This window comes from Bufo bufo, chromosome 5 (genome assembly GCF_905171765.1).
Source record: "Bufo bufo chromosome 5, aBufBuf1.1, whole genome shotgun sequence".
In the NCBI taxonomy this organism is placed as follows: domain Eukaryota; kingdom Metazoa; phylum Chordata; class Amphibia; order Anura; family Bufonidae; genus Bufo; species Bufo bufo.
In genome coordinates this window covers 512,641,638-512,667,628 of record NC_053393.1, presented here as the reverse complement: position 1 = coordinate 512,667,628, position 25,991 = coordinate 512,641,638, and the positions used below count along the sequence as shown (strand labels likewise).

Here is a 25,991-nt window from a genome sequence, read left to right as displayed (position 1 = left end):
CACTTTCACATCACAAGCAAAATGGAGCACAAAATTCCCTATTTTGTAGCAAAACATAAAAAATAAAAAAAATAAAAATGGTGTGATCTATATATTCAGATTCTAAAGCGGACAAGTATAAAAAGCAAGTAATATGACAAATGATCAATAAAAGTGACACCACAGCAATAAATCTTCATAAAATAGTTCACAACGTTTTTAGTTAATGCCTGGCGCAAGGATTTTGATGCCTAAAATATCAGATATTTAAAGGGGTTATCAGACATCATACAGAACATGACAACCTCTTTCTAACAATGGCAGAACCAGCCCTGTACCTCACATGGATCCAGAGATCTCCCCATTCATTGCTCTGCTAGATTTATATCAAACTGGCAGCTCAAGGGGAGTGTCTTTTCTGCAGCAGCTAAGGGGGCGTGTCCATGTTCTCCCTTTCACAGCTCAGGGGGCGTGCCCATGCTCTCCCTATCACAGCTCAGGGGGCGTGCCCATGCTCTCCCCATCACAGCTCAGGAGGCAGTTGAAGTATGAAACTGAGCATGTGCGGCCATCTCAGTGAGCAGGTCAAAGAAATAAGGAAAACCAAACAGCAGGTGGCGCTATACAGATAGTTTTTATGGAATAACTCAGTAGCTAAACTAAATTTTGAATTACATGCAATTACAAAAGTATTCAGATCCGGGTGTTGGTTTTTTAAACAGGAGAATATTTTTTATGGGAAAATCCCTTTAAACTAAAACCTTCTGAAATGTTTTCAAAGGATTTTTGTTTTATTGGACATATCAGAGTTTTCATTGGATTGTGAAGAATAATAATTCACCAAGCTTGTGGGAGATGTGTAGTGGCATCAGCCTGATTCTTATGGCTAATCTGAAAATCTAATAGCCTGATCAGCATAATTTTCGGGTAGTTTATGTGTTACATTTTATTTTACATATAAGGATAAATTACCGCATATTATCAATATCATTATTATAGTGAATGCTCATTAGGTCAAGAGCATGCAGTCCAGCTGTGGAACATGGTCACGACCCTACCCGCCCATGGAAGCCAATGGCCGCACAATCTTACAGCACATTGCCCTTTTACATTGGCAGATGTGCTGCAGACTGGAAAGCATTTGGATGCTTGCATGAAAGATCCCACCGGCTGTCAGACCAGCATTTGCTTGTTTGTCGGCTGATGGGTCAAGTGTTTACATGATCAGCTGAACGAATGTCCCATGTAAAAGGCCCTTTGCAGGATCGGGGGAAGAATCTGTCCAGTAGAAGGTAGAGAAAATAAGTAAAGCATTATCAGGAAGGTCTTAAGGAGTTTATTTTGCTCCTACATAGAGCGTTAAAGCTGTTTGTATGTTAAGTATATGGCGCGCACATTGATGCTGGGGTGAACAGCGTTATTCCCCCCCCCCCACCACCCTTTTACACAGGGATCAACAATGTGACTCTCATACCCAGAAGAGAAGCAAGGCAGGATTCTTTGCATTGTTAACGAACATGTGGAGTGGAGTGGGGGGGGGGGAGCAGCAGCCAGTGTGCGCATTCAGTGTAAAGCAAGTCTAATGAGCCCTCTGCACAGAGCTGGAATACACTGCACCGCTATACAGAAGCCTTTCACTACACAAGAATGTAAAAGGACGCTGCCGCTAGATCCCAGCCAACAGGGGTGGTCAGAAACTCTGGCATGGCATGCTCAACCCAGCTTTAAAAATAGTGCTGCAAAAAAATAAAATAATAATACAATATGAAAATGGACTTTGTAATAGTAACATTGTTTCTTATCCACCAATGTCAACAATGGAGAGTTTCGTGCTGGTTGCAGTGACCATGTCCAGGAACACACACCTTGCCCAGTGAAAAATTTCCTACATTTTTCTTTTGCAATTGCATGTAATTAAAAACTTAGCACAGACAGTGAGCTATTTAATAAAAAGGTATCTGTATAGCACCTGCTATTTGTAATCTTTCTAATTTCTCTGTCCAGCTCAGTGAGATGGACGCACACGCTCAGTTCCATCCTTCAACTGCAACCAGCTGCAGCAGACAGGACACACCCTCTAAGTTGCCAGCTGAGCAATTGATGGGGATGGGGGGGGGGGGGGGGGGTCTCTGGATCCATGCGAGTACTGGGCTGGTCCTAAGTTTGTTAAAAAGAGATCGTCATGTACCATATTATATCCAATATTAATTTATTTTTTACATTAATCATGGGGTAACCCCTTTCAGTGCAATGTAGTCCAAATGTGAGCATAGGGTGGTGGTAATCGGAAATTCCATAGGTGCCCACTGCAAATTTTCTGACACCCAAAGGGCTTGAACTCTGACTATACACTTGGCCTTGTTCGCCATAACCAATCGGAGCTCGGCTTCATTTCTTGCACTGTTCTGAAAAAATGTATTGATGCATTGTGATTGGCTGCAATGGACAACAGGGGCAGTTAGGACACTTTAAGATGATATTCAGGGTTTGAGCACCCAGTGGATTTTCCATGAAGATTGTATTTGGCGTCAATATCTGCAAGCAGCGACCCTTTTTGACCCACATTCCACTTGGAAAACCTGATACCAGTTATCCCCAATGCACAGGGCTGCTCCCCATGCGGACCTTTGGCAGTGGAAACATGCAGATCTGAACCCGAATTCTTGGATTTCTACCGATTATTCTGCAGTGAATTTGCAGAGGGAACTTGCACATACCCCTGTACCCTTATTTATATAGCACTACTATATTCTGCAGCGCTTTACAGACATTAGCTTTGGACTGTCCCCAATGGGGCTCACAATCTAAGTTCCCTATCAGTATGTCTTTGGAGTGTGGGAGGAAACCGGAGAACCTGGAGGAAACCCACACAAACACGGGGAGAACATACAGACTCCATGCAGATGTTGTTCTTGGTCGTATACGAACCCAGGACCCCAGCGCTGCAAGGCACCAGTGCTAACCACTGAGCCACCGCGCTGCTTTTATCTATCAATTCTGTCCGAAAACACAGGGGGAAGTTTATTAAAAGGGTTTTCCGGGAAAAAATATTGATGAGCTATCCAACCCCCAATTAGCTATTACAAGAGTCTGGGAGGACTCCGTGACCGCCGCAGCTTCTTTGTAGGCCAGTGATGTCACCTTACATCAAACATTCATATCAATGGGGCTGAGCTGCAATTCCAAGCACAGCCACTATACAATGTACGGCGCTATGCTTGGAAATCTGCTGGGAGCCCGCAGCAATCAACAGAGCTCCGGTTTCGGCAGCGGCTCCCTGAAAGAGCTGATCAGAGGGAATGCCGGGACTCGGATACACGCTGATGTGATAATGACCTGTCCTGAGGATGATAAGTCATCATCATCATCATCTTTTCCAGGATAACCCTTTTAAGTATCTAAAAGAATAAAAAACTGTGATTGACTGTCCGTCTCAACCAATCATAGCACAGCTTTCATTTTTATGCTGTCTTGGGACTGGTTGCTATTGGGAAACAGCTTTTCTTTTAAGAAAGTGTTCAGAAAACTGCCCTATTCACCTTTGTGGTAAAAAGGCCGTGGTCCGAGATGCGTCTTTTGGGCTAAAATACGGTGTAAAATTCTGTCTGAAAGTAAGAAAACCTCCGGTTGGTACAAAGTTAGACAAAAGGTGTCTGTCCTGCCCCTGATTTATCATCCAGCCTGAGCCATATGTGCTGGTCTAAGGTTAGGCCACCTACAGAATTGGCGAATCTGCCCCTCTGTGCAATAAATAACCTGCCATCATGACATGACCATTATAAGACAGACGTAGCAGAGCCAATTCTGTTGTGCGCTGTCCTAGCAGATACTTGTATCACTTCTTTGTAGTCACAGATGACGCAAAGCAACAACACAGCTCACAAAACCAAATAAACTCAGCTCTGCTACATCTGTACCACTTATTCAATAAAACGGCATGCTAACTCACTTTATTATCAGAAGATCTTTTCGTATTTTCCAGATCTGCCTCCCCCCCCACTTATATCTTATTACATCTGAGCCACCAGCTGCCATCAGTAGCCTTAATAACACGAGGCGGATATTACGATAGGTGGAGGAATGACAATGAGTGACACTGCAGCTGCACATCTGATACGGGGATGAGCACATTGCTTACATACAGTTTACTGTGGCCGGGGTTTAATCAGAGACATAAAATGTGAATAACGCTCAGAGCCTGAAACACATAACCGGAAATAGTTAACTATGAAATAGGAAGTTTGTTATTTCACGCTTGCAACCAATTGCACAATTGTCTCTTCCTCTATGTACTATTAGCATTTGCTTTGTATGCAGAAAATCCACAAGAAAATCTGCACCAAAAACCGCACAAAAGAGGTGTACTAAAACCGTAATTTTGTGCGGTTTTTGGTTATGGACTTTGCTTATGACAAACCCTTTAAAGTCTAAGAAGAAAACAGCTCTAAAGAGGGTGCGGAATCGCACAAACAATTGATAAGCTGTGGATTTTAAAATCCACACAGCAGGTCAATTTCCGCACGGAAGAATAAAGCAAAGTCTACATGAGATTTGTCAAATCTCATTCGCTTTGATGGTACGAAAATCTGTGCAGAAAACCTGTACATAATCTGCATCGTGTGCAGTTACCCTAAAGGGAATGTGTCATCAGAGATTGACCTATTGTTTAAATCTCGTTCTTATGTTTCACATATTTTTAAAGAATTTTTGATCATGTTATTTTTTAATTTTCAATATCTATACTTAAACAAAAACATAAGTTCCTGCAGTTTTCGCACTGGCCACTAAGAATAATAATTGACACCACTTCTTGGTCTGTACAGATCACTTTCCTGCAGTTATCTGCTTATCTGTCATTCTAATTCTGCCTATAATGATATCACCTCTGTGTATAGATAAGACAGGATCCACCATTCACAATAGGGGATTGTCAGAGCTTCTCTATTCTTCCCTTGTACAATGGCCTCTGCACAGGTCACAGAGCGGCCTAGAAACCTCTCCCATAGAAGTCACTGAGGTCCCCTCCTGACCACTGGGCTGCCATAAAGACATTTTCTTAATGCTTTCTAGGCAAGATGGCCGCCCCCATAATCATGTTCAGGAAATTGAATTAAAAAAAAATCTGCAATCAGTAAAAAAAAAAACTGATTAGAAAAAAGGAGATGTGTTAATATCAGGTTTTAACTGGCAGATAAAAATTTTGGTGACAAATTTCCTTTAAAGGAGGTTTTATGTTGGTGGCCCATATTGATAGGTCATTAACGTACGATCTGTAGAAATCTACTAGAATGGACGGAGCTGCAGCATCAGACACAGTCACACCTCTTGCTCTACTGGGGTCCCGAGTGTATTCTGTGGATAGGAGGTAGCTGTCGTCATCGAGTTACTCCCTATTTCTATGCAAATTTCACGTGGTGGAGACTATTACAAAAACGCATTACATGTGACCGCACTTACGCATTGATCAGTGCACTAGGGTTTACCAAAGTACACAACGCCCCCTTATCTTGTAAAAACTTTTCAAATCAAGAAAAAAAAAAAATTATAATTTGTGCTTAAAGGTACAGTAAGGTGGTGATATCAGAAACCGCAAAGACAATGTTAACACTCTCTGTGCCAAATGGACCGGAAACACAGTGTATACCTAGGTCCTATGAGCTGTACCAATAAAATGCACGCTCAATTGCCTTTTCTATTATTCCTGACAGGTTTCATTAGCTGTGCTAAAAAGAAATCTGCTTTTTTGCATTCGGAATCTCGCGCTCTCTGTTGGGGCATTGTACCTTGTCTCAATGCCAACTGCTGGCTAATAAACTACAAATACCAATGTTATAATGGAAAGAGCCTAAAAACGCACGGCCGGCACATCACTCGTACGGTGGTACTTGTTAGATTGCCCAATCAAACCTAAAATGACGTAAAAAAAAAAATAACCATGTTCAGCGGCATGATGACTCAGCCAACGTAGTAATAACGAGGACTGGAAATTCCTGCAAATGAATTACCATATTCGTGACACGCAAGATAGGTCTCTGCCCTGCAGTCGTAAATTAATCAGGCATCAAAAATAAACTTAAGTTTACAAAAAAAAAAAAAAAAAGGAAAAAACATATGCAGAAATGTATAAGCCTTTATCTCCACAGTCTTAACAATGACATAGTTCATCGTTCCCCTTCTCTAGATACCTTGTTTCTCCTGTTCACCCCCAATTCCCCCCCCCCCCCCAACAAAAAGCCTATTCCCTATGCAATAAGGTTAAGAAGAAATAGCTCAGTTATTTATATATTTATTTATTTTATCTCGATTACTAAAACGGCCCAAAAGATTAAGTGTTTATGGGGGATTACTGCTTGCCTCCAGCAAAATCGAGGCACCGGGCCAAAAAAGAGAAGGTGCTGTATAATAAACCAATAAAGGTCGGCTGAAGTTGTGTGCGAAAATAAACTGGGCGGTCGCCAAAGACGGAGTGAAGATAAGCAGATACCTTCTAAGACACATTCTTCCCAGGACGCTAGTTTGGAGAATTGCATAACCCATGTGTTTTTATCGCTCAGACTGGAAGGTAAAAAACACATAAGAAAAACTTTTTCGCAATACAGAAAATTTCTACGCAGCCTCCACATGTACTATAGATGATAATTTGTATCTAGAAGGCTCAAACTATGCCACTTACCAAGTGACGCAAGCTAGTCTCTAACAGCCAAGTGATGAATGGGGGAGCTTATAGAATGCTTTAAGTGAAGAGGAACTCTAAGCACTCCGAGAGGGGAAGGATTTTTCTTACAATTACAATGGGATCTACGACAAATACTTTGGATACCATTAAATGACATCAGGCCTTTTATACTCTGCACAGAATGATGGATTGCACTTTATCGGGTTGAGAAATGTCAACGCGCTCGGTCTAGAAGGAGCGCTGTAATACTGACTGGACCAGCGTGGAGATAAAGATCCTCAGGCTTGGCAGGGTTTAGAGCCCACACTTCAGGCTGTACGGTGGTTTGGTGCCAGGCATCATGGCCAAAAAGTGTGTCTAATGAAGTGTCGGAGATGAGTAAATAAGAAAATTAATGTTAGCAAACAGCTGATATTAAGGCAGTGCTGAGAGTCTATGAAGGATCTGGTTTGTTGCCCGTGCATGTGTGCCTGCAGCAATGTACCAAGCCTGAATCTCATGCCTATGGCAAGTGCAAACACTGGCTTCTTGTATATAAAAAACAAACAAAAAAACAAAAAAACACAGGTATCCATAGATACTTCATTTCTTAGTAACAGGACTGGGGCACAGAGTGAAAAAAATCTGGTAGTCCATGATCACACAATAAAGTTTGGCAGTGATCTAAAATGAAAAAAGTAAATATAACACAACTAAAATATACCAAGCCTTAGGGCTCATGCACACGGCTGTATGTATTATGCGGTCCGCAAAAAATACAGATGACGTCAGTGTGCATTCCGTATTTTGTGGAACGGAACAGCTGGCCCCTAATAGAACAGTCCTATCCTTGTCCGTATTTTTTTGCGGAACAGACATATGGAAACGGAATGCACACAGAGTAACTTCCTTTTTTTTGTGTGTGGACCCATTGAAATGAATGGTTCCGCATACAGTGTGCAAAAAAACCTGTAACGGACAGGGAAGGAAAATACGTTCGTGTGCATGAGCCCTTAAAAATAAATGCCAACCTAAGGGTGCTGCCACAAGGTCAAGTTTTGTGATGCAGTCAAAACCAGGAACGGAATAATTTTTTTTTAAAATAATGTAGTATCAATCCCTAATACCCTTTCTCCTCTTATGATCTATTCCCGATTTTGGTTTCTAAAAACCTGAACGTGTGGCAGCTCCCTTATCACCTCACACCTACTGATATACATCCACTGTGATGAACCAATTTACAGCATTTGCAGGTTAAAACAAAATTCATATAAATCGGGCAATAAAATACCCGAAAATGCCCAGTAAACAGATTATTAGATACAAAAATAATCATCATCAACTGCAGTAAGCCGCCTCTGTTGCAACTATTTTAGGCCAAACGTGTAGTGATCGATACGAACAAATCACATTATATACATTAAGAAGTTCCTTACCTTGCTCGTCGTTCTTCATCTTTTAATACTTCATAGATTGTCACCAACTAGAATAGAATTCAAAAAGAATTGCTTAAAAATAAAGGTTTTACAACAGTTACTTGTGGTGACCAAAAGAGTGAAGGATCACAAATCGTACCGTTTCCTTGCCACAGAAAAATTATTTTAAAATTATCTAGATTTGTGACATCGCAATTGTATTAAAAAATATATATATATTTAAAATAAAAAAACAAAACCAACAAAATAAATAAAATAAAAAAAGTTGATAAATGCCCCCAAGATACATTATGGACTTACTTGTCTGAACTGAGTCTCTGCATTTTCTTCTTTATTCTTGTCCGGGTGCAGCGTTAAGGAGAGCTTGCGATAGGCTTTTCTGATGTCAGCAGCTGTAGCATCCTGCAAACAAGAAGAGGTGGGAGGGAGATGAGGGAACACAAAGCAAACTTTTGTAAAGAAGCTGAAATTCCCAGAGCCTCGTTAAGATGTAGAGATAGCCAACCAAGCTCAGGACCTAAGGCAATGTAATTCGAGAGATCAGGGAACAAGCCAGAGAGACCCACATGAATGAACAATCATTCAGCCTAATTTCACTTTCTTCCAAACTTCTCCTTGAATATCATATCTTCACCCATTGTAAAGTAGATATTATTTTCTTTACACCCAAAGACTTAGCAACCTGCAAATCTTTACAAGACAGAGAGACGACTTAGGAATGCATGGCTTTCATTCCCAGAAGACAAAAGCAAAGAGGGCTCCATACGAGTGGGGTGCGTGTACACGAGTCAGGATGGACGGCACTGAAATTCCACAAAAAATCTATTTATTCAAAACAAAAACAATTCAAAACTGTATATATATATCTTGTAAATTATATTCTGTATGGATATCTTAAAAAAAAAAAAAAAAAAAAAAAAAAAAGGAAATATTTTGCATGTTTTAAATTAAAATGCATCTATTTATTGAGGAACTGTCCCTTTCAGAATGTTAAATAGTATTACAGTTATAGATGTTTAATGGATGGCTTCCAAATAAATAAATAAATAAAATAAAATAAATAAAATAAATAAATAAATGGATTCACTACAAGATATATAAACCCCCTGCATCGTCAAAACCTTATCCCAATTATTGGTTCTTTGTGTCTACAAATTTCCCTAAACATTTCAGAAACCAAAATTACATTACTACAATATTTTCCTCATTACATATTAATGGGTTCGCTGTCCTTTAATGCACTGGTTATAGATACTGAATAATAGTAAATGCTGGCATGGCCTACAATAAAGCACCAGCTTAGGGTCCATATGTAACACCCAAACCCTGAATTCAGATCTGATCAGACCGTGGAGTACTTTGCTTTTAGGCTAGGGCCACACGACGACAATAAGTCGCGCGACAGATAGCGCACAACTGCACTGCAAAATTTGTTGCACGACATTATGTCGCACCAATGTCGCGAGACAATTTTTATAATGGTAGTCTACTCTATGGTGTCGCAATGCAACATGCTGCGACTGCGAAAGTCACAGAAAAATCCATCTCGAATGGATTTTTTGCGACTGTCGCGTTGCAGCATGTCGCACGTCACAGTGCGACACCATAGACAATCATTATAAAAATTGTCGCGCGAAAGGTCGTCGTGTAGACCTAGCCTTAGGCGACATATAGGGCACAACTACACTGCAACATTTGCCACACCAATGTCATGAGACAATTCTTATGATAGTCTATGGTGTCGCAATGCGACATGTTGCGACTGTGACGCGACAGTCGCAGAAAAATCGATCTCAAATAGATTTTTTGTGACTGTCGCGTCGCAGCATGTCGCAGTGCGACACTATAGACTATCATTACAAAAATTCTCATTTGTCGCGCAACATTGTCGTGTAGACCTAGCCTTAATCTGCCCACCAGGGTTGCCAACTGTCCAGAAATTTCTGGACAGTCCGTAAAAATAGGCAACATTTTTCCTGTCCCTGTGAAAAAAAAACATGTGTTCGTGATTTTTTATTTTTTTTGGCTGGTGGTACTTGACTAGATTATTTAGGTGGTAATTTTCATCATTTCGCAGCTCATAGTAAATGCTGGTAATAAGTTCTTATGAGTATATTGAGTTATAGACATGGATTATTATTGAATGTTGGCGGTCTGTGATTTTGGGATAAGTTGTCCAGAAAAAAAGAAAATTCTGGTTGGCAGCCCTGCTGTCCACTACATAAATATCAGATATGAAATTCTTGTAAGCACCCTGCAAACAACCTTCATCAGGAACATAAAAAAATAAATAAAAAATGCTGGATGATTGTTTGGGGGTATCAATAGTAAAAGCAACAAGAATCTAGCTCAAAAAAAAGTTTGAAAACCCCCCCACAAAACTAAGCACCATTTATTTTATACAGCGCCAACATATTCCGCAGCGCTTTACAGACATTAGCATCATTCTGTGGGGCTCACAATCTAAGTTACTTATTAGGTCTTTGGAGTGTGGGAGGAAACCCACGGAAACACAGGGAGAACATACAGACTCCATGCAGATGTTGTCCTTGGTCGGATTCGAACCCAGGACCCCAGCTCTGCAAGGCACCAGTGCTGACCACTGAGCTGGTTTTTTCTTGCAATTTTTTTTTTTTAACACAAAATTTAGTACAAAAATGATTTCAAAATATTAAGGATTAAATGTTGATATCAAAATGTAAACATTTTATTCCAAGTGGATTCCTGAAAGGAGACAGAGTCAAAAGGGATCTGTAAGCTTAGACTTCCAAGGAGGGGCTATAGAAATTAACGGAGCACCGCTGCCCGTTGCTTGTGGATACTAGCACTGTGGCAAGATCCCATCTGACTGTATTTGTCCATGACGTAAACCTCTCAATGCACATCCAATGAGTACTATTTTTAATGGCGGGTGAAAAACTCTACTGAAGCACTCACAACAGACATATGGGAATGTTTCGGGCACAGACCCTTAATCAAGCCATGCAGATCATTGTGGGTATATTTGACGACAAGATCCTTTTGAGACATATATTTTCATACTGACCTGTATGGTGTGTGCCCAAAGCAATGCCACATGTCCATGTTTGGAGCTTCAATAAAGTGCTCTACACTATTTTAAGTGCACGATTCCTAACTTTTTATGCGGTGGATTGCTATTGGGTCTGGATATTGGGACCACACAGGCTGGCATTCAAAAATTAGACTGCTTTTAATAGGCTATAGAAATTATTGCTAAGAAAGTACAGAACATCAACATACAGCATTGTTTTGTGATTCAAAATAAAAAAATGAAAATTATTTTATGAAACAGTTCCAAAAAGGAGTCACTATATTGCCAAAAAAATAAAAAATAAGATCTCCTTTCTCCTTTCACTGGCACTGACCTCCGACACTTGTAAATATTTTGACATAGAGATAGATATATATATTATATATATCTATATCTATCTCTCTATCTATATCCCCCAGGTTCTCTGGTTTTCTCCCACTCTCTGTAAAGCACTGCGGAATATAGCACTATATAAGTGCATAAAATAAATTTTATATATATATATATATATATATATATATATATATATATATATATATATATTATACACACACACAGATCTGTTTAAATCATAATTCACAGACAAATATTCCAGTATAATAAATTAACTTGGGAAAACAATTCTATTAAAAAGTGCACACAAAAAAATGTACAATATATAAAATAATATAAATATAAAAAATATAAAAACTGAATCACATTGAGCTGTAAAAAGTGTCCTGGCTTACCAAGAAATGCTCTGACCAGTGGCCACTACTATTACAAAAGATGTAATCCGATCAGAAAAATAACTGCAATGGGAAACAGCAGAGCTATATTACGATACCATCAATACATTTTCTCGTTTAAACCAGTTTCTATCCTGAGAAAAAAAAAAAAATCTGTGTGTAAATGGGCGCCTCACAATGACCCTCCTGATAATAAAGTACATGTATCAGGATCTCATCTGTCTGCTGCCAAAATCTTAATGTATAAACTCAACCTTACAGCGTGGTTTTCCAGTCTCCTGAATTTAAGATTTTATTTTCCCAGTCTCTTCACTGTGTATCTACTGGCAAATGCCTGTGCACTGAATGATTCATTTTAGCAGCTTGCCCAGCTCTTGTTTAACCTATTTTGCTGCTAAGTATGAGTGTGTGTGTATATATATATATATATATATATATATATATATAAATAATTTTTTTTAATTTTTTTTTTACCAAATAAAAATATTTCAAATTTTGCCCTAAAACGAGATAATAAAGGTAAATAATAAAACATGATAAATCTAATTTTATACATTGTAATTTGCATGCCTGTTCACTTTCCTTTTTAATTGTAATTCAATTTGTGATGCTCTAGAAATTTTACATTTTTTTAACCTCTCTGGCATTTGAATTCTTTGCATGCTACAAGTAAGCATTTTTACTAAAAATAAAAACCATGCCATAACCATAAAAAATATAAATGCCTCTTCAGTATCTCAACAACCTGTTTCGCAAAGACACATGCACCCCCACCCTCCCAAAAATAAATAAATACATAATTGAATAAATACTGCAGGGAATATAGTAGGAGGGAAACCTCTACATCTATGGGTACCTTTGGCAATAATAACAAAAACTCTAGGGACAGATCAGGAGTGGTGTGTGTAACAGCTCTTGATTTATCGATAATCATTTATTGATCATTTTCCTACTAACAATAAGTGGGGAAAATTTAAGCACAAGAACATGGAATTAATTAAATCAGGTCTGGTTACAAAAGCTAAAAAACAAAACAAAACAAAAAAAAAAATGCAGCAATATAAGCTTTTGCGTAACACTTTCTTAAAATGAAACGTTATTTAATTTGGAGATAAAATACAATTAAATGCTTAGGAAACACATTAATTTTATAACTGACAGCTAAATCAAATACCGTGTAATATCTATAAAATGTACAGTATATCGTAAAACAACAATGTGCAGCACAAATATCGCAGCCAATACTAGTAATAGTGACCAAACTGCATGGACATAAATGTACATTTTAGGACATCTTCCAATAATAACAACATTAAAAGGTATTTTTAGGATTCAGACAAATAGCTTAAAATTTTAAGAATAAAAAAAGGCACAAAATTAATAAGAATCATTTGGAATTTCTGCTTTTCCCCCCCAATAAGGAATTTAAATTCTAGGTGAAATTAAGAGGTAACAAAAACATAAAAATTATGTATACGAATATCTAACATTTGACAGTCACATGAATATGTGCTTTAAAAAACAAAAGATAAGAAAAAGCAACAAAACAAACTCTTCAAACCCCTCCAACATGTAAAGGTTGTGTGAAGCAGCAGCAGTCCTCCTCCTGATGGAGACATGAGGTGGCGAGCAATGTTTGGAAGTGCTGAAGCTCCATCTAGAGGCCCTTATTTTAATATAAATCATCCAGCTCAAATATTAAAGAGATCGCTTGGAAACTTTGGACATTTCACCAATTTGAATCATTTATTTTTCAGAATAGATACAAAAAAAAAAAAATCTAAGACCATGCTGCATCCCCCAGAACATCTCTGAATTCTGATCATTTGTTAATTAAGCGGGTTCACAATTAATTGCAGACATTAGAAAAAGTTAAACTTTACAGAATTATTTAAAAATAGTAAAATATAAAAACTGAAAAATCCAGCAAGAATTACAGTTTAAACTGGGGGAAAAAGGAGCAAATAATAATAATAATAATAATAATAATAATAATATTTATTTTTCAATTTTGGACACGTCTTTTTCGCTCTAAATATTTTATTAGATAAAGGAACTGAATGAGAGCTGGAATATATATATATATATATATATATATATATATATATATACACACACACCATTTCCTGTTCAACATTAAACCTTAGTAGTTAACTGTGTCCACCAACAGAAAAAAAAAAAAATGCATTTTCAGCTTGTGATTTGATGCGGATCAGTGTAAAAAAAAATAAAAATAAAAATTGTAAATTAAAGATCCCTGCTGAATGAAATGATTCTACAGAATCGTTTTGTCCTCTCTAATTTCAGCGCAGATTCCGCCCCAATATAGGGCATGCAGCTCCTTTTTCTCCATGTGGTAAAAAGAAGAAAAAAAACACGAAAAAGGTGCTTACCATTGAAATGAATTGTTTTTAGCAATTTTTTGAGCCGATTTTGAGGCAGAAACTCGCCAAAAAAACTCTGTGAACTAACTCTTTAAAGGGGCCATTGGTTTCAGCGGCACAGCTCCTGTCTTTGTCAGCCAGATGGGAAAATATGAGGTCAAGTGACCGCTGCAGCCAATCACTGGTTTCAGTCGTGACAAGGTGCAATGTGTTTTCTTTTGTTTTGTTTTTTTAAGCCGTTTCCTGGTGTACACTAATGTTTTTTGGAGGCCGGACAACAACCCTTTAGTGCATAAGGTCTCCTAGAACAGAGCAAGGGATCTAAAGTCATGTTTACATCCACAGGTTTCTGATCAGTGGGGTCCAACTGTTGGGGCCCAAGCTGATTACAAGCATGGGGCTGGCACTCCCCCGTTCGACGGTCACTCTGATGTGCTGCTGTCCAATTCAAGTCTATGGGACTGCCAGTGCGCTTGTACTCTTATCTCCGGCAGTCCCATGGAGCTGAACGGAGCAGCAGACCTGCATGCAAACAGGGCCTCCATCCAATCAGACAGTTATCCACTGTTCCATGGGTAGCGGATACGTTGTCGTAATGACACAACCCATTTAAAAGGACCTCCATTTCTGTCACATTTTGGGGAAAATCTCTCCAACATACAGTGCCGCACAGAGCACCATGTGGCGGTATACAGAGTAGTGATGGCTCCTTAGCACATGGTTCAGTCATTGCTATGATATTTAAACTCCATCACCACAATTAACACCTAATGGACAGAGATCCGTATTTTACTCATACCGTACTTCTGGGTGCCTCCATATTCTTATAAAAGGCAGAGAGATTTTTTTAAAAAGTGCATTATCCATCAAATGCTGTGTCTAAAGTAGAATATGGGGTCCCCATATGAGGGCTCTGTGCTGCGCCATATGGGACCAGCACTCGGCTTTGTCACGTGCATAAACCTTGACTTGGGTGTCTGACGACAGAAATTAAATTAAATTTGGATTACAACTGTGCAAATTACAGCCAACCGAAAATCATAGCTGCAGGACATTTGAAAAATTAATAATATAGTATAATAGAAAAATTGTAAAACCATAGCAAAGAAAGCGACCCTTTGATTGACAGCCCATGGATATATAATTCTACCGCGTACCAGAAAGACTCCATGTGTTTAAAACAGACCTGTCAGGATTTTCAAGAATTATCCACAAACTGGTGAATTCAGCAGGGAGGACGGGAAATAATACAGATGGTACGGAAGTAAGGAAAGACCAGGACGGGTCCAAATAGTAATTACAGGAGCCAATCCAGCCAAAGCATTGCAGATACGAGGTGCATTAGCTTTGATGAATGCTGCCTGCAGTCATTTATCACAAATGGTTCTTAAGTGTTCCCAAGGATGCCCGCGATAGCGGACACCACAAAGAACGCCCTTTTACCAATTCAAAAGGGGAAGAAAAACCTGCAGAATTAAAAGGAATCCGTGGAGCTTGCTCCCTGTTACAATGTATCAGTCTGTAAAAAGGAGTCCATAAATTATACAGCTACCTAAACTGTGCAGACCCCAAAGGAAGCCATTGTTTACGTTTAACGGAGACACGGCGAAGAAGACGACACGTGAAAATGAAAAGTGGAATCTGATTGGTTTCTATGGGCAATTAAGCCAGTTCTAATTTACGCCAAGTCTCCCCCTAAATTTTTTATTTCATGCAATTACAAAAGTATTCAGATCCAGGTGCTGGTTTGAAAAATGTAGAATATTTTTCATGGGACAACCCCTTTAACCCCTCAACAGCAACCACAACATCTAAGGCCTCTTTCACATGTCAGAGTCCATGATGACATCCATGACAAGGTGGTCAGTGGTTCATCAGTGAAGATGTCCATGAAGGATCCGAGTTTGGTCCATGTGTCCGTCTTTTGCCCTCGGTGTGTCCTCCATATTCCATGGACACTACGGCTAAACATTCGTTTCCAGAGCATCTCCTACCAATGGAGCACAAAAACCATGGACCAAAGACTTGTTCCACTTCCATCCATGCTGTGCCCGTAGTTTTCACAGGCTCAGACTATAATGCGAGTGGGGGATCCGTAATCACAGACTAGAATAGGGCAGGCTTCCGTGGTGTCACCACACACTTGCAGACCATGGAAAACCACTGAAGGGGCGAGAGGTCGGTGGTGACCACAAGCAGCACACTTCTGCAAGTCACTGACGTGAAAGAGGCCTACAGGGTTTGAGAGGGTAACAAACCACCCCATTGGCCGTTGCAACAAATCAACGGTTGCTTTGGCAGCTGGGGGGGCCTAATGAAGCCCCACATAGCTGCTGTCTTAGGCCTCACACACACGACCATTGTTTTGGTCCGCATCCGAGGCGCAGTTTTTGCGGCTTGGATGCGGACCCATTCACTTCAATGGGGCCGCAAAAGATGCGGACAGCACTCCGTGTGCTGTCCGCATCCGTTGCTCCGTTCCGTAGCCCCGCAAAAAGAAAAAAAAAAAATTTAACCTGTCATTTTTGCGGACTGGCAAGTGCTGCGGATCATTATATTATATTGAGACGCTGGGACCTTTGGCCAGGATCCCTACCTGTGTGCACCACCACCTATAAAAAGTACTTCTAATGTCTTCCCCAAAACTGGGATCAGTAGTGCTACCAAAACCTAATTTTTGTATACCTGATGTGCACTGGCCCAGCTACTTTTGGCAGTCCATGGTGGTGAATGGAGGGGTGGCTGTGCATGCGCTGTGTGCTCTCCTTCACTTCTGGGGCCCCGTTCTGGAGATAGATGCGGACAGTGTGGGTGCATGGCTGTGGTTCAATACCCCTATTTATTTTGTAGCATTTTATTTATTTTTTTTACTTTAATAAAACATGTTAAAAATGCATTATGTAAAAAATTAAAAAGTACATATCATGGGCATCACTATGACTATAATGGCGTCAACTATCAAATTATCTCCTTATTTAACCCTCACAAAGAATGCCACAAAAAATATAGAAGTCAAGGCTAATATTTCTAGCAGTAAAATGTACAAAAAAATTATAAATATATTTAAAGGGGTTGCGTCACAAAACATTCTACATATTACAAACCATTTGAATCGGAATACTTTTGTAATTGCAGGTACCGAATTTTTCACCCAATACGCACTCCCCCCCCCCCCCCCCCCCCACAAAGTGGGGGAAAATGCCCCTGCGTCTTATGGAGGGAATACTAATGAGCGCTGCCATTATGGAAACGCCTATTAGTACCGGAGGACCGGGAAGCGGTGAAGGCTCTGTACTCGCCGCTTCCTGGTCCTCGGCTGTCAGCTGTGCAGTGGCTGCGCACAGTGCGAGTGCGCTCTGTGACCTCACACTGTGTGCGCCGGTTCACAGCACAGCCGACGGCAGGATGAAGAGGTGAGGAGCCGCGGCATCTGGAGCGCAAGAGCTAAGTGTTTTTTTTATTTTGTGATCTGAGGCTGGGGGCTGATTACATATGGCCGGGGGCTGATATGAGGCATGGTGTCTCATCTGAGGTCTGATTGGGGTCTTCTTTATATTGGGCTTTGATCTGAGGTCTGATTGGGGGTCATTCACATTAGGGTCTGAGCTGAGATCTTATTAACATTGGGGATCTGATTGGGGCTGTGAGCTGAGGTCTGATTAACATTGGGGGTCTGATTGCTGATCTGATGTCTAATGAAAAATATTTTTTTCTTATTGTCCTCCTAGGTGCGTCTTATGGGCCAGTGGCTCTTATAGGGAGAAAAATAAGGTAATAAAAAATTTAGTATAGCCAGTGAGTTATTCAAAAAAATGTATCTGTATAGCGCCACCTGTTTGTTCTTTTCTGTATTCATTCTCTATGGGGCAGGAATGGATGCGGACAGCACACAGTGTGCTGTCCACATTTCCTGAGCGCGCCCCCGACCTTCCGGTCCTCTGCTCCGGAAAATAATAGAACATGTCCTATTCTTGTCCGCAATAGCGGACAAGAATAGGCAGTTCTATGGGGGTGCCGGCTGGGTGTATTGCGGATCCGCAATACACTACGGACGTGTGAATAGACCCTAACCTCTTACTGGCCAGCCTTGCTTTGCACCTTAGTGACCAATCGATTTTTATGATTTTTTTATCATCATGTTTCAAGAGCTATAACTTTGTTATTTTTCAGTTGATGTCGCCGTATGAGGGTTTTGTTTTTTGTGGGACAAGTTGTAGTTTTTAATAATACCATTTTGGAGTACACGTAACTCATTGATTAACTTTTAATAAGTTAAAAAAAAAACACAATACCACCACTGAGTTTTTACATTGTAAGGGCTCATGCACATGGCTGTTTCCCAGACGTGGCCATATTGTAGCCCGCGTACACCGGCCGTGTGCACCCAGCATCATGGATGCGGACCCTTTCACTTGAATGGGTCCGCAATCCGGGAGATGGGGTGCGGAACAAAGGGCTTCCGTGGGTCTTCCGTCCGTGCCTCCGCACAGCAAAAAAGTAGTGCATGCAGTAATGGGTCTGCAATCCGCATTAAATTTGTAACATTTACTTTGCTACAAATAAGATAACTTTACTCCCTGGGTCGGTACGATTACAGCGATGCCAAATACATATAGTGTGTTTTTTTGTTTTGTTTTACTACCTACTTTTTTTTTTTTAACCCCTTGCCAACCATTCGATGACTATATACCAGTGTTACTCAACCTGAGGTACATGTACCCTAATGAGTTAGCGCTGCAGGGACAGGGGGTATGCGAAACTGCCATAGCAGCCAGCGATGTTTCAATACTGATAGCTAGTACCTCTTGATATTCAGCTAACGTGGAAATTATGGCAGATTTTATAACTAGTGAAGGGCTTTAATAATACTAGGGGGAATTTGGTGGGCTTTACTACTACTAGGGCACTATAGGAGACATTATTAGTACTTGGGGCATTATTACTACTGGGGCATTATAGGGAACATGATTACTAGTATGAGCATTATGGGGGCATTATTACTTCTGGGGTGCATTTACTATTGGGAGCACTATTACTACAAAGGGTATCCTGGTAGAGAATTATTTCTATTGGTGGGACTTTTGGGAGCACTATTACTGTGGGGGGAAACCCTAGCACAGTATCATCTTAGCACAATTATTTTTGGGGTTAATGACACTATGGCTGTTAGGGGCATCTTTTGCTGTGTGCAATTAATTTTTGAGGCACTGTGTGGTACTAGTATTTTCATTGGGGACTATTGTTTCTGCAATATAGTATTGGCAGGATGGGGTGTTGAGGAGGTAGGGAGATATAGAAAAGTAGGAACCCAAGAGGTCTGTGTGTCAAACTCTGCAGAGATGAGACATGGCTGAAGGAAACCATCATGGCGGTCTGGTCTGAATGGAGAAGATGAGGAAAGAGAACACGTACACTGCGTGCAGAATTATTAGGCAAATGAGTATTTTGACCACATCATCCTCTTTATGCATGTTGTCTTACTCCAAGCTGTATAGGCTCGAAAGCCTACTACCAATTAAGCATATTAGGTGATGTGCATCTCTGTAATGAGAAGGGGTGTGGTCTAATGACATCAACACCCTATATTAGGTGTGCATAATTATTAGGCAACTACCTTTCCTTTGGCAAAATGGGTCAAAAGAAGGACTTGACAGGCTCAGAAAAGTCAAAAATAGTGAGATATCTTGCAGAGGGATGCAGCACTCTTAAAATTGCAAAGCTTCTGAAGCGTGATCATCGAACAATCAAGCGTTTCATTCAAAATAGTCAACAGGGTCGCAAGAAGCGTGTGGAAAAACCAAGGCGCAAAATAACTGCCCATGAACTGAGAAAAGTCAAGCGTGCAGCTGCCAAGATGCCACTTGCCACCAGTTTGGCCATATTTCAGAGCTGCAACATCTCTGGAGTGCCCAAAAGCACAAGGTATGCAATACTCAGAGACATGGCCAAGGTAAGAAAGGCTGAAAGATGACCACCACTGAACAAGACACACAAGCTGAAACGTCAAGACTGATTTTTCTAAGGTTTTATGGACTGATGAAATGAGAGTGAGTCTTGATGGGCCAGATGGATGGGCCCGTGGCTGGATTGGTAAAGGGCAGAGAGCTCCAGTCCGACTCAGACGCCAGCAAGGTGGAGGTGGAGTACTGGTTTGGGCTGGTATCATCAAAGATGAGCTTGTGGGGCCTTTTCGGGTTGAGGATGGAGTCAAGCTCAACTCCCAGTCCTACTGCCAGTTTCTGGAAGACACCTTCTTCAAGCAGTGGTACAGGAAGAAGTCTGCATCCTTCAAGAAAAACATGATTTTCATGCAGGACAATGCTCCATCACACGCGTCCAAGTACTCCACAGCGTGGCTGGCAAGAAAGGGTATAAAAGAAGAAAATCTAATGACATGGCCTCCTTGTTCACCTGATCTGAACCCCATTGAGAACCTGTGGTCCATCATCAAATGTGAGATTTACAAGGAGGGAAAACAGTACACCTCTCTGAACAGTGTCTGGGAGGCTGTGGTTGCTGCTGCACGCAATGTTGATGGTGAACAGATCAAAACACTGACAGAATCCATGGATGGCAGGCTTTTGAGTGTCCTTTCAAAGAAAGGTGGCTATATTGGTCACTGATTTGTTTTTGCTTTGTTTTTGAATGTCAGAAATGTATATTTGTGAATGTTGAGATGTTATATTGGTTTCACTGGTAAAAATAAATAATTGAAATGGGTATATATTTGTTTTTTGTTAAGTTGCCTAATAATTATGCACAGTAATAGTCACCTGCACACACAGATATCCCCCTAAAATAGCTAAAACTAAAAACAAACTAAAAACTACTTCCAAAAATATTCAGCTTTGATATTAATGAGTTTTTTGGGTTCATTGAGAACATGGTTGTTGTTCAATAATAAAATGAATCCTCAAAAATACAACTTGCCTAATAATTCTGCACTCCCTGTATATAAGAGGAGACATCATTGGATGTAAGAGGTATGTGGTGCTGCATTCTCCTGTATGTTTGGTAGGGCAGAAACCAATTAAAAAAGTAATAGTCATGCATCATGGGTCCTGATGTGGCATCTGTCATTTTGACAGGAAGATGAGCACTGCATGTTGTGCTATTCTTTATGTCAAATCCGAAGACACTGCTGTCAGAGGCTTACAACAGAGCCTAAAACAGAGCGGCATGAGAAAAGCCTTATTGTGTGAACATTTATTACTGTCACTTCCTTGGGATACTGCACGTGATCTTCTTGTCCCTAGGGGGTACTTGGTGTGAAAAGGTTTAGAGCCAATGCCATATACGTCCAGGCATTCGGAATCTCTTTGCACGCTAGTCATGCAGCTGCCAACGCGGGAAATTCGCTGCTCCACAGAGAAGGCACTGACTTTTTTTTTTACCATCCTTTCCTTCCCCACTGCTCTACACACAGCGCTGGACGAATGCTGTATATAGAGATCAGAAACTGGCAATACCACTTCCTGCTCTGGTCTCAGTGGTCATGTGATCACCAGGGACTGGGAGCCTGTGATGAGCTGCTAGGTCTTGGCAGACCCAGATCAGCTCTGCACTGTGGCTATACAGCGATGTAAAAACCTCTCTGGAAATATGTACAGGGCATTCGGAAAGTCTTCAGACCCTTTCACTTTTTCTCATTTTGTCATGTTGCAGCCTTACGCAATTTTTTTTTTTTAAATCCACTTATTCACCATCATTCTGCACTCAATCCCTATAATGAGAGCATGAAAACAGAATGTTTGAAACCATAGCTAATTTACTGAAAATGAAAATCTTGCATTGACACAAGTATTCAGACCCTTTACTCAGGACTTACTTGAAGCACTTTTTCGCAGCGATTACAGCCTCCATCCTTGTATGGATACAAGGTTAGGGCTCATTCACATGACCTATGTTCGGCCGTTCCGTGCATTGGGGGCCGCAATTTGCGGTCCCGAATGCAAAGGCACCATCCGTGCGGCTGCTGTGACGGATCCAGACCCATCCAACTTTAATGTTATATTTTTAACATGTTCTATTTTTCTGCGGTGCGGAGGCACGGGCAGAAACCGCTTCCGTAGGGATTCGTGCCTCCATTCCGCACTGACCTTCTGCACTGCGGACCTATTCAAGTGAATAGGTCTGCATCAATGAAGCAGGGTGGACACGGCCGGTCCCCACATGTTTCAGACCCGCTGTTTGTGGGCCGCAATATGGGCCCAGCCTAACAACGGCATGCATCTGGATTTGGGGATTTTCTACCATTCTTCTCTGCAGATCCTCTCAAGCTCCATCAGGCTGGATGGAGACTGTCGGTGGACAACCATTTTCAAGTCTCTTCATAGATGGCTGTGCCACGCAAGGAGTTTCACAGAGTTGTCCCTAAGCCACTACTGTGTTGTCTTGGCTGTGTGCCTAAAGTGGGCAGAAAAGTGGTGGGCTTAGCTGGAGGGGGCAGGACCTCACACCCACCTATATAACCTCAAGCAGATTTAAGTTTCTGGCGAATGGAGTGCAAGAGATGTGCCTGACTTATTAAGAGACATACTAGATGAAGTTTTCATAAGAATATTTCTGTACTTCGCTCCATTCAGCTTTCCCTCAACCCTGACCAGTCTCCGAGGTCAAAAACTTCAATCTTGGTTTCATCTGACTACAGTCAGACTCCTTTTGGTGCTTTTTTGCAAACTTTCATGTGTCTTTTACTAAGGAGAGGCTTTTTTTCGGCCACTGTGCCATAAAGCACAGATTGGTGGTGTGCTTCAGTGATAGTTGACTTTCTGGAAGTTTCTCCCATCTACACACAGAATCTTTGGAATTCATCACCTCTCTTATCAGGACCCCCCCTCCTGATTACAGAGTTTCATGGGGGGGCCAGCTCTAGGAGGAGTCCTGGTTGTTCCCAAATTCTTCCATTTAAGAATTATGGAGGCCACTGTGCTCTTAGGAATGTTCAGTGCAGCAGAAGTGTTTTTGTACCTTTCTCCAGATCTGTGCTCCACACAACCCTGTCTCCGAACTCTACAGGCAGTTCCTTCCTCCTCATGGCTTGGTTTATGCTCTGATACGCATTGTCAGCTGTGAGATCTTATATAGGCAGGTTTGTCTTCCAAATCATGTCCAATGAACTGAATTTACCACAAAAGACTCCAATCAAGGTATAGAAACATCTTTAAAAAAAAAAAAAAAAAGATCAAGAGAACTAGGAGGCCCCTAAAGCTAGATGTCAAGTGTCACAGAAAAAGGTTTAACTACTTATGTTCATGCGAAAGTTTAGTTTTTACCTTTTTAATAAATTAATATTGAGTGCAGATTGATGGGGAATAGAAGCAATAAAAAAAAAAATTAAAAAAAGTAAAGTTAAATGTCTCCCAAAGTTTATGTACATAGTGTAAAACAAAAAAAATTAAAAATTAAAACAGCACCATACACCGCACAACAGCCCATTCTCGTGATCAGTGGGGTCCCAGCAATAGGACCTCCACCAGTCTAATAGTCATCCCCTATCCTGTGGTTAGGATATAACTTCACATAACCAGAATACCCCTTTAATCTCCTGTTAATCTGCTCAATCTTCATCTTGATACAAATTGAAGGGATGGTGCTTAGCCAATTAGAGGAGCTTAAATAATTATTATTATTAGTACAGACAGGACACAACAAAGAGTGACTGTGAGGAGGAGGAGCATGTCATGGATGAGGTAAAGGAGTAAACACCACACCGACAACTGGGGGAGGGAAAAGCCACTAGGCCTCAACGCTAGGGAAGGGAAAGGGTCAACGCTAGGGAAGGGAAAGGGTCACCACCTAAAGAACCCTACTCTTGGCCCTGACTCCTAACCGCAACCTGGAAGCCCTGGAGACCCTGAGGAGCCCTAAAGATATTGGCAGGGCTAAGACAACCCGTTCATTCCCGGATGTAGGAACATGCGTCTCCCTGAGGCCTAGTAACAACAACCAAGGGGAAAAGACAAAATACAAACAAGCGAGACACTTAGCTTCTGTTGTAGAAGGGTGAGGAGAAACTCAGGGAGAACCACACTCTAGCTCTTTCCAAAACCAAATGAAGCAATCTACCGCATAGTCAGAAGGGTGGGGTCAGACTATAAAGAGTAGAAGTGATGACCACTGAGCAACAGCTGAGACAAGGGAAGGGGTCATTAACCCTATCAACACTAAATCAAGAGAAATCAAGGAGGCTGTTAGATTCCTCCAAGCTCCGCCAGTCTCCTTGATTTCCTGACATCAGTCACCTGAGGGACCATGACAGAACATTTCTGATCTGCCAGGACACAGAGATAAGATTCTCATTGTCTTAGGAGACAAAATAGGAAAGAAGGAGATGAAGGGACTAAGCCCTGAAAGACCAAAATACAAACCATTTAAGTGGATTTTTTGATTACCAGGTGACATTACGGTTGACTGTCATTGGTTCTGAAACACTACCACTAAATCTCAATAGATATTAACACTGGAATGTGCCTTCACTGAAAAAACAGCGTCAAAGAGTTCAGGCCAAAACTGCCCTCATTATCAGCTTGTACCAAGCATCAGTTAATGAACTGTGCAAGATAAACGTAAACGCTTCCATTCTAAAAGCACGTGAAATGCGTCAGTTCACCAACATTCATCTTTCCATGTAACCCGGTTATGCCATTTGTTAACATCACTTAAGTAAACTAAAAAAGGCACCATCTCTGTTCTACATCCCATCTAAAACCATTTGTTAGGGAAGTTTATGTTATGCAAAGAAGTATCTCCCAAGGAAAGGAAACCATCTTGCTAGCGCCACCATGTGGAAGTGAGTCATAATCTGACTTTTTTTTTATCAGATCTTTTTTTATGAATATTATATATCAGTGCAATTACACCATATAACAAGCGAAAATGCAATATACAGTGTTACAATTGAAATAACATACTGGGGTAAACGGAGGTACAGAGTATATGTGCAACCATACATAAATAAAAACAATGATCTGAAACCGTCCCATCTACCAATCGGCAAAATTCCAATCCCCCCCCCCCCCACCTTCCGGTGTTGTTTACATCTACTCCGACTGTCTAAAACTATACTCCTACGCCAGCCACGGTTCCCACAGCTTTTGATATTTAAGAGGACACCCGCTTTTCTGAAAAACAGCCTTTTCATAACCAATCATGATGTTTACTTTACGTCGAAATTCACCATACGTAGGAGGGCTGGCCTGTATCCAATGCTGAGCAATCGGTTTCCGGGCAACATAAAGCAAGCGGCCCACAGCCACTCTAAGTGATTGATCAAGCGCAAGCTCGGAAATATACCCATAATCTGACTTTTTAATAAAAGGCTGGTCTCAGAACCGGTGCTCAACCTGAGCTGCATCCACATTTTACTTATTAATTTTACACAGGGTTGTATGAAGGCCTCATCCTCCCCGTCTGACCACCTACACTACTCAAAAGAAGTTAGGGATATTAGTCTTTCAGTTGAAATTTATGGAAAATTTAAAAAGTTCACGCTACAGTGATATTATAGCATGAAAGTCAGGCATTTAAGTAGAAGCAGCAATGGTGATTTCCTCATATCAAACAATTTCTTGAAACAAAAGCCAACACCAGTGGTGGGTATACCCCCACAAAAAACGTCAATGTCTCCAAACCTTGTCATGTGACCTTGAGCATCAATTCCAGCTTGATAACCACGTCTCATGCTGTTCACAAGTCGACTTATTGTCTGCTGAGGCAGGGCATCAAACTATTCTTGACAGGGGGCCCTCAGGTCAT

The 25,991-nt window shown here is 40.8% G+C and overlaps 1 protein-coding gene across 1 annotated transcript in view; it reads right to left on the bottom strand.

Moving 5' to 3' along the window:
- The window catches only part of DNAJC1 (DnaJ heat shock protein family (Hsp40) member C1), a 122,735-nt gene that overhangs the window by 81,177 nt on the left and 15,567 nt on the right, over positions 1–25,991 (bottom strand). Inside the window, exons 2-3 of the mRNA XM_040434432.1 lie at positions 8,371–8,472; positions 8,071–8,117 (exon numbers count right to left, since the gene is read on the bottom strand). Of these exons, the coding sequence (XP_040290366.1) occupies positions 8,071–8,117; positions 8,371–8,472 (149 nt within the window). The remainder of the gene's footprint in view (positions 1–8,070; positions 8,118–8,370; positions 8,473–25,991) is intronic.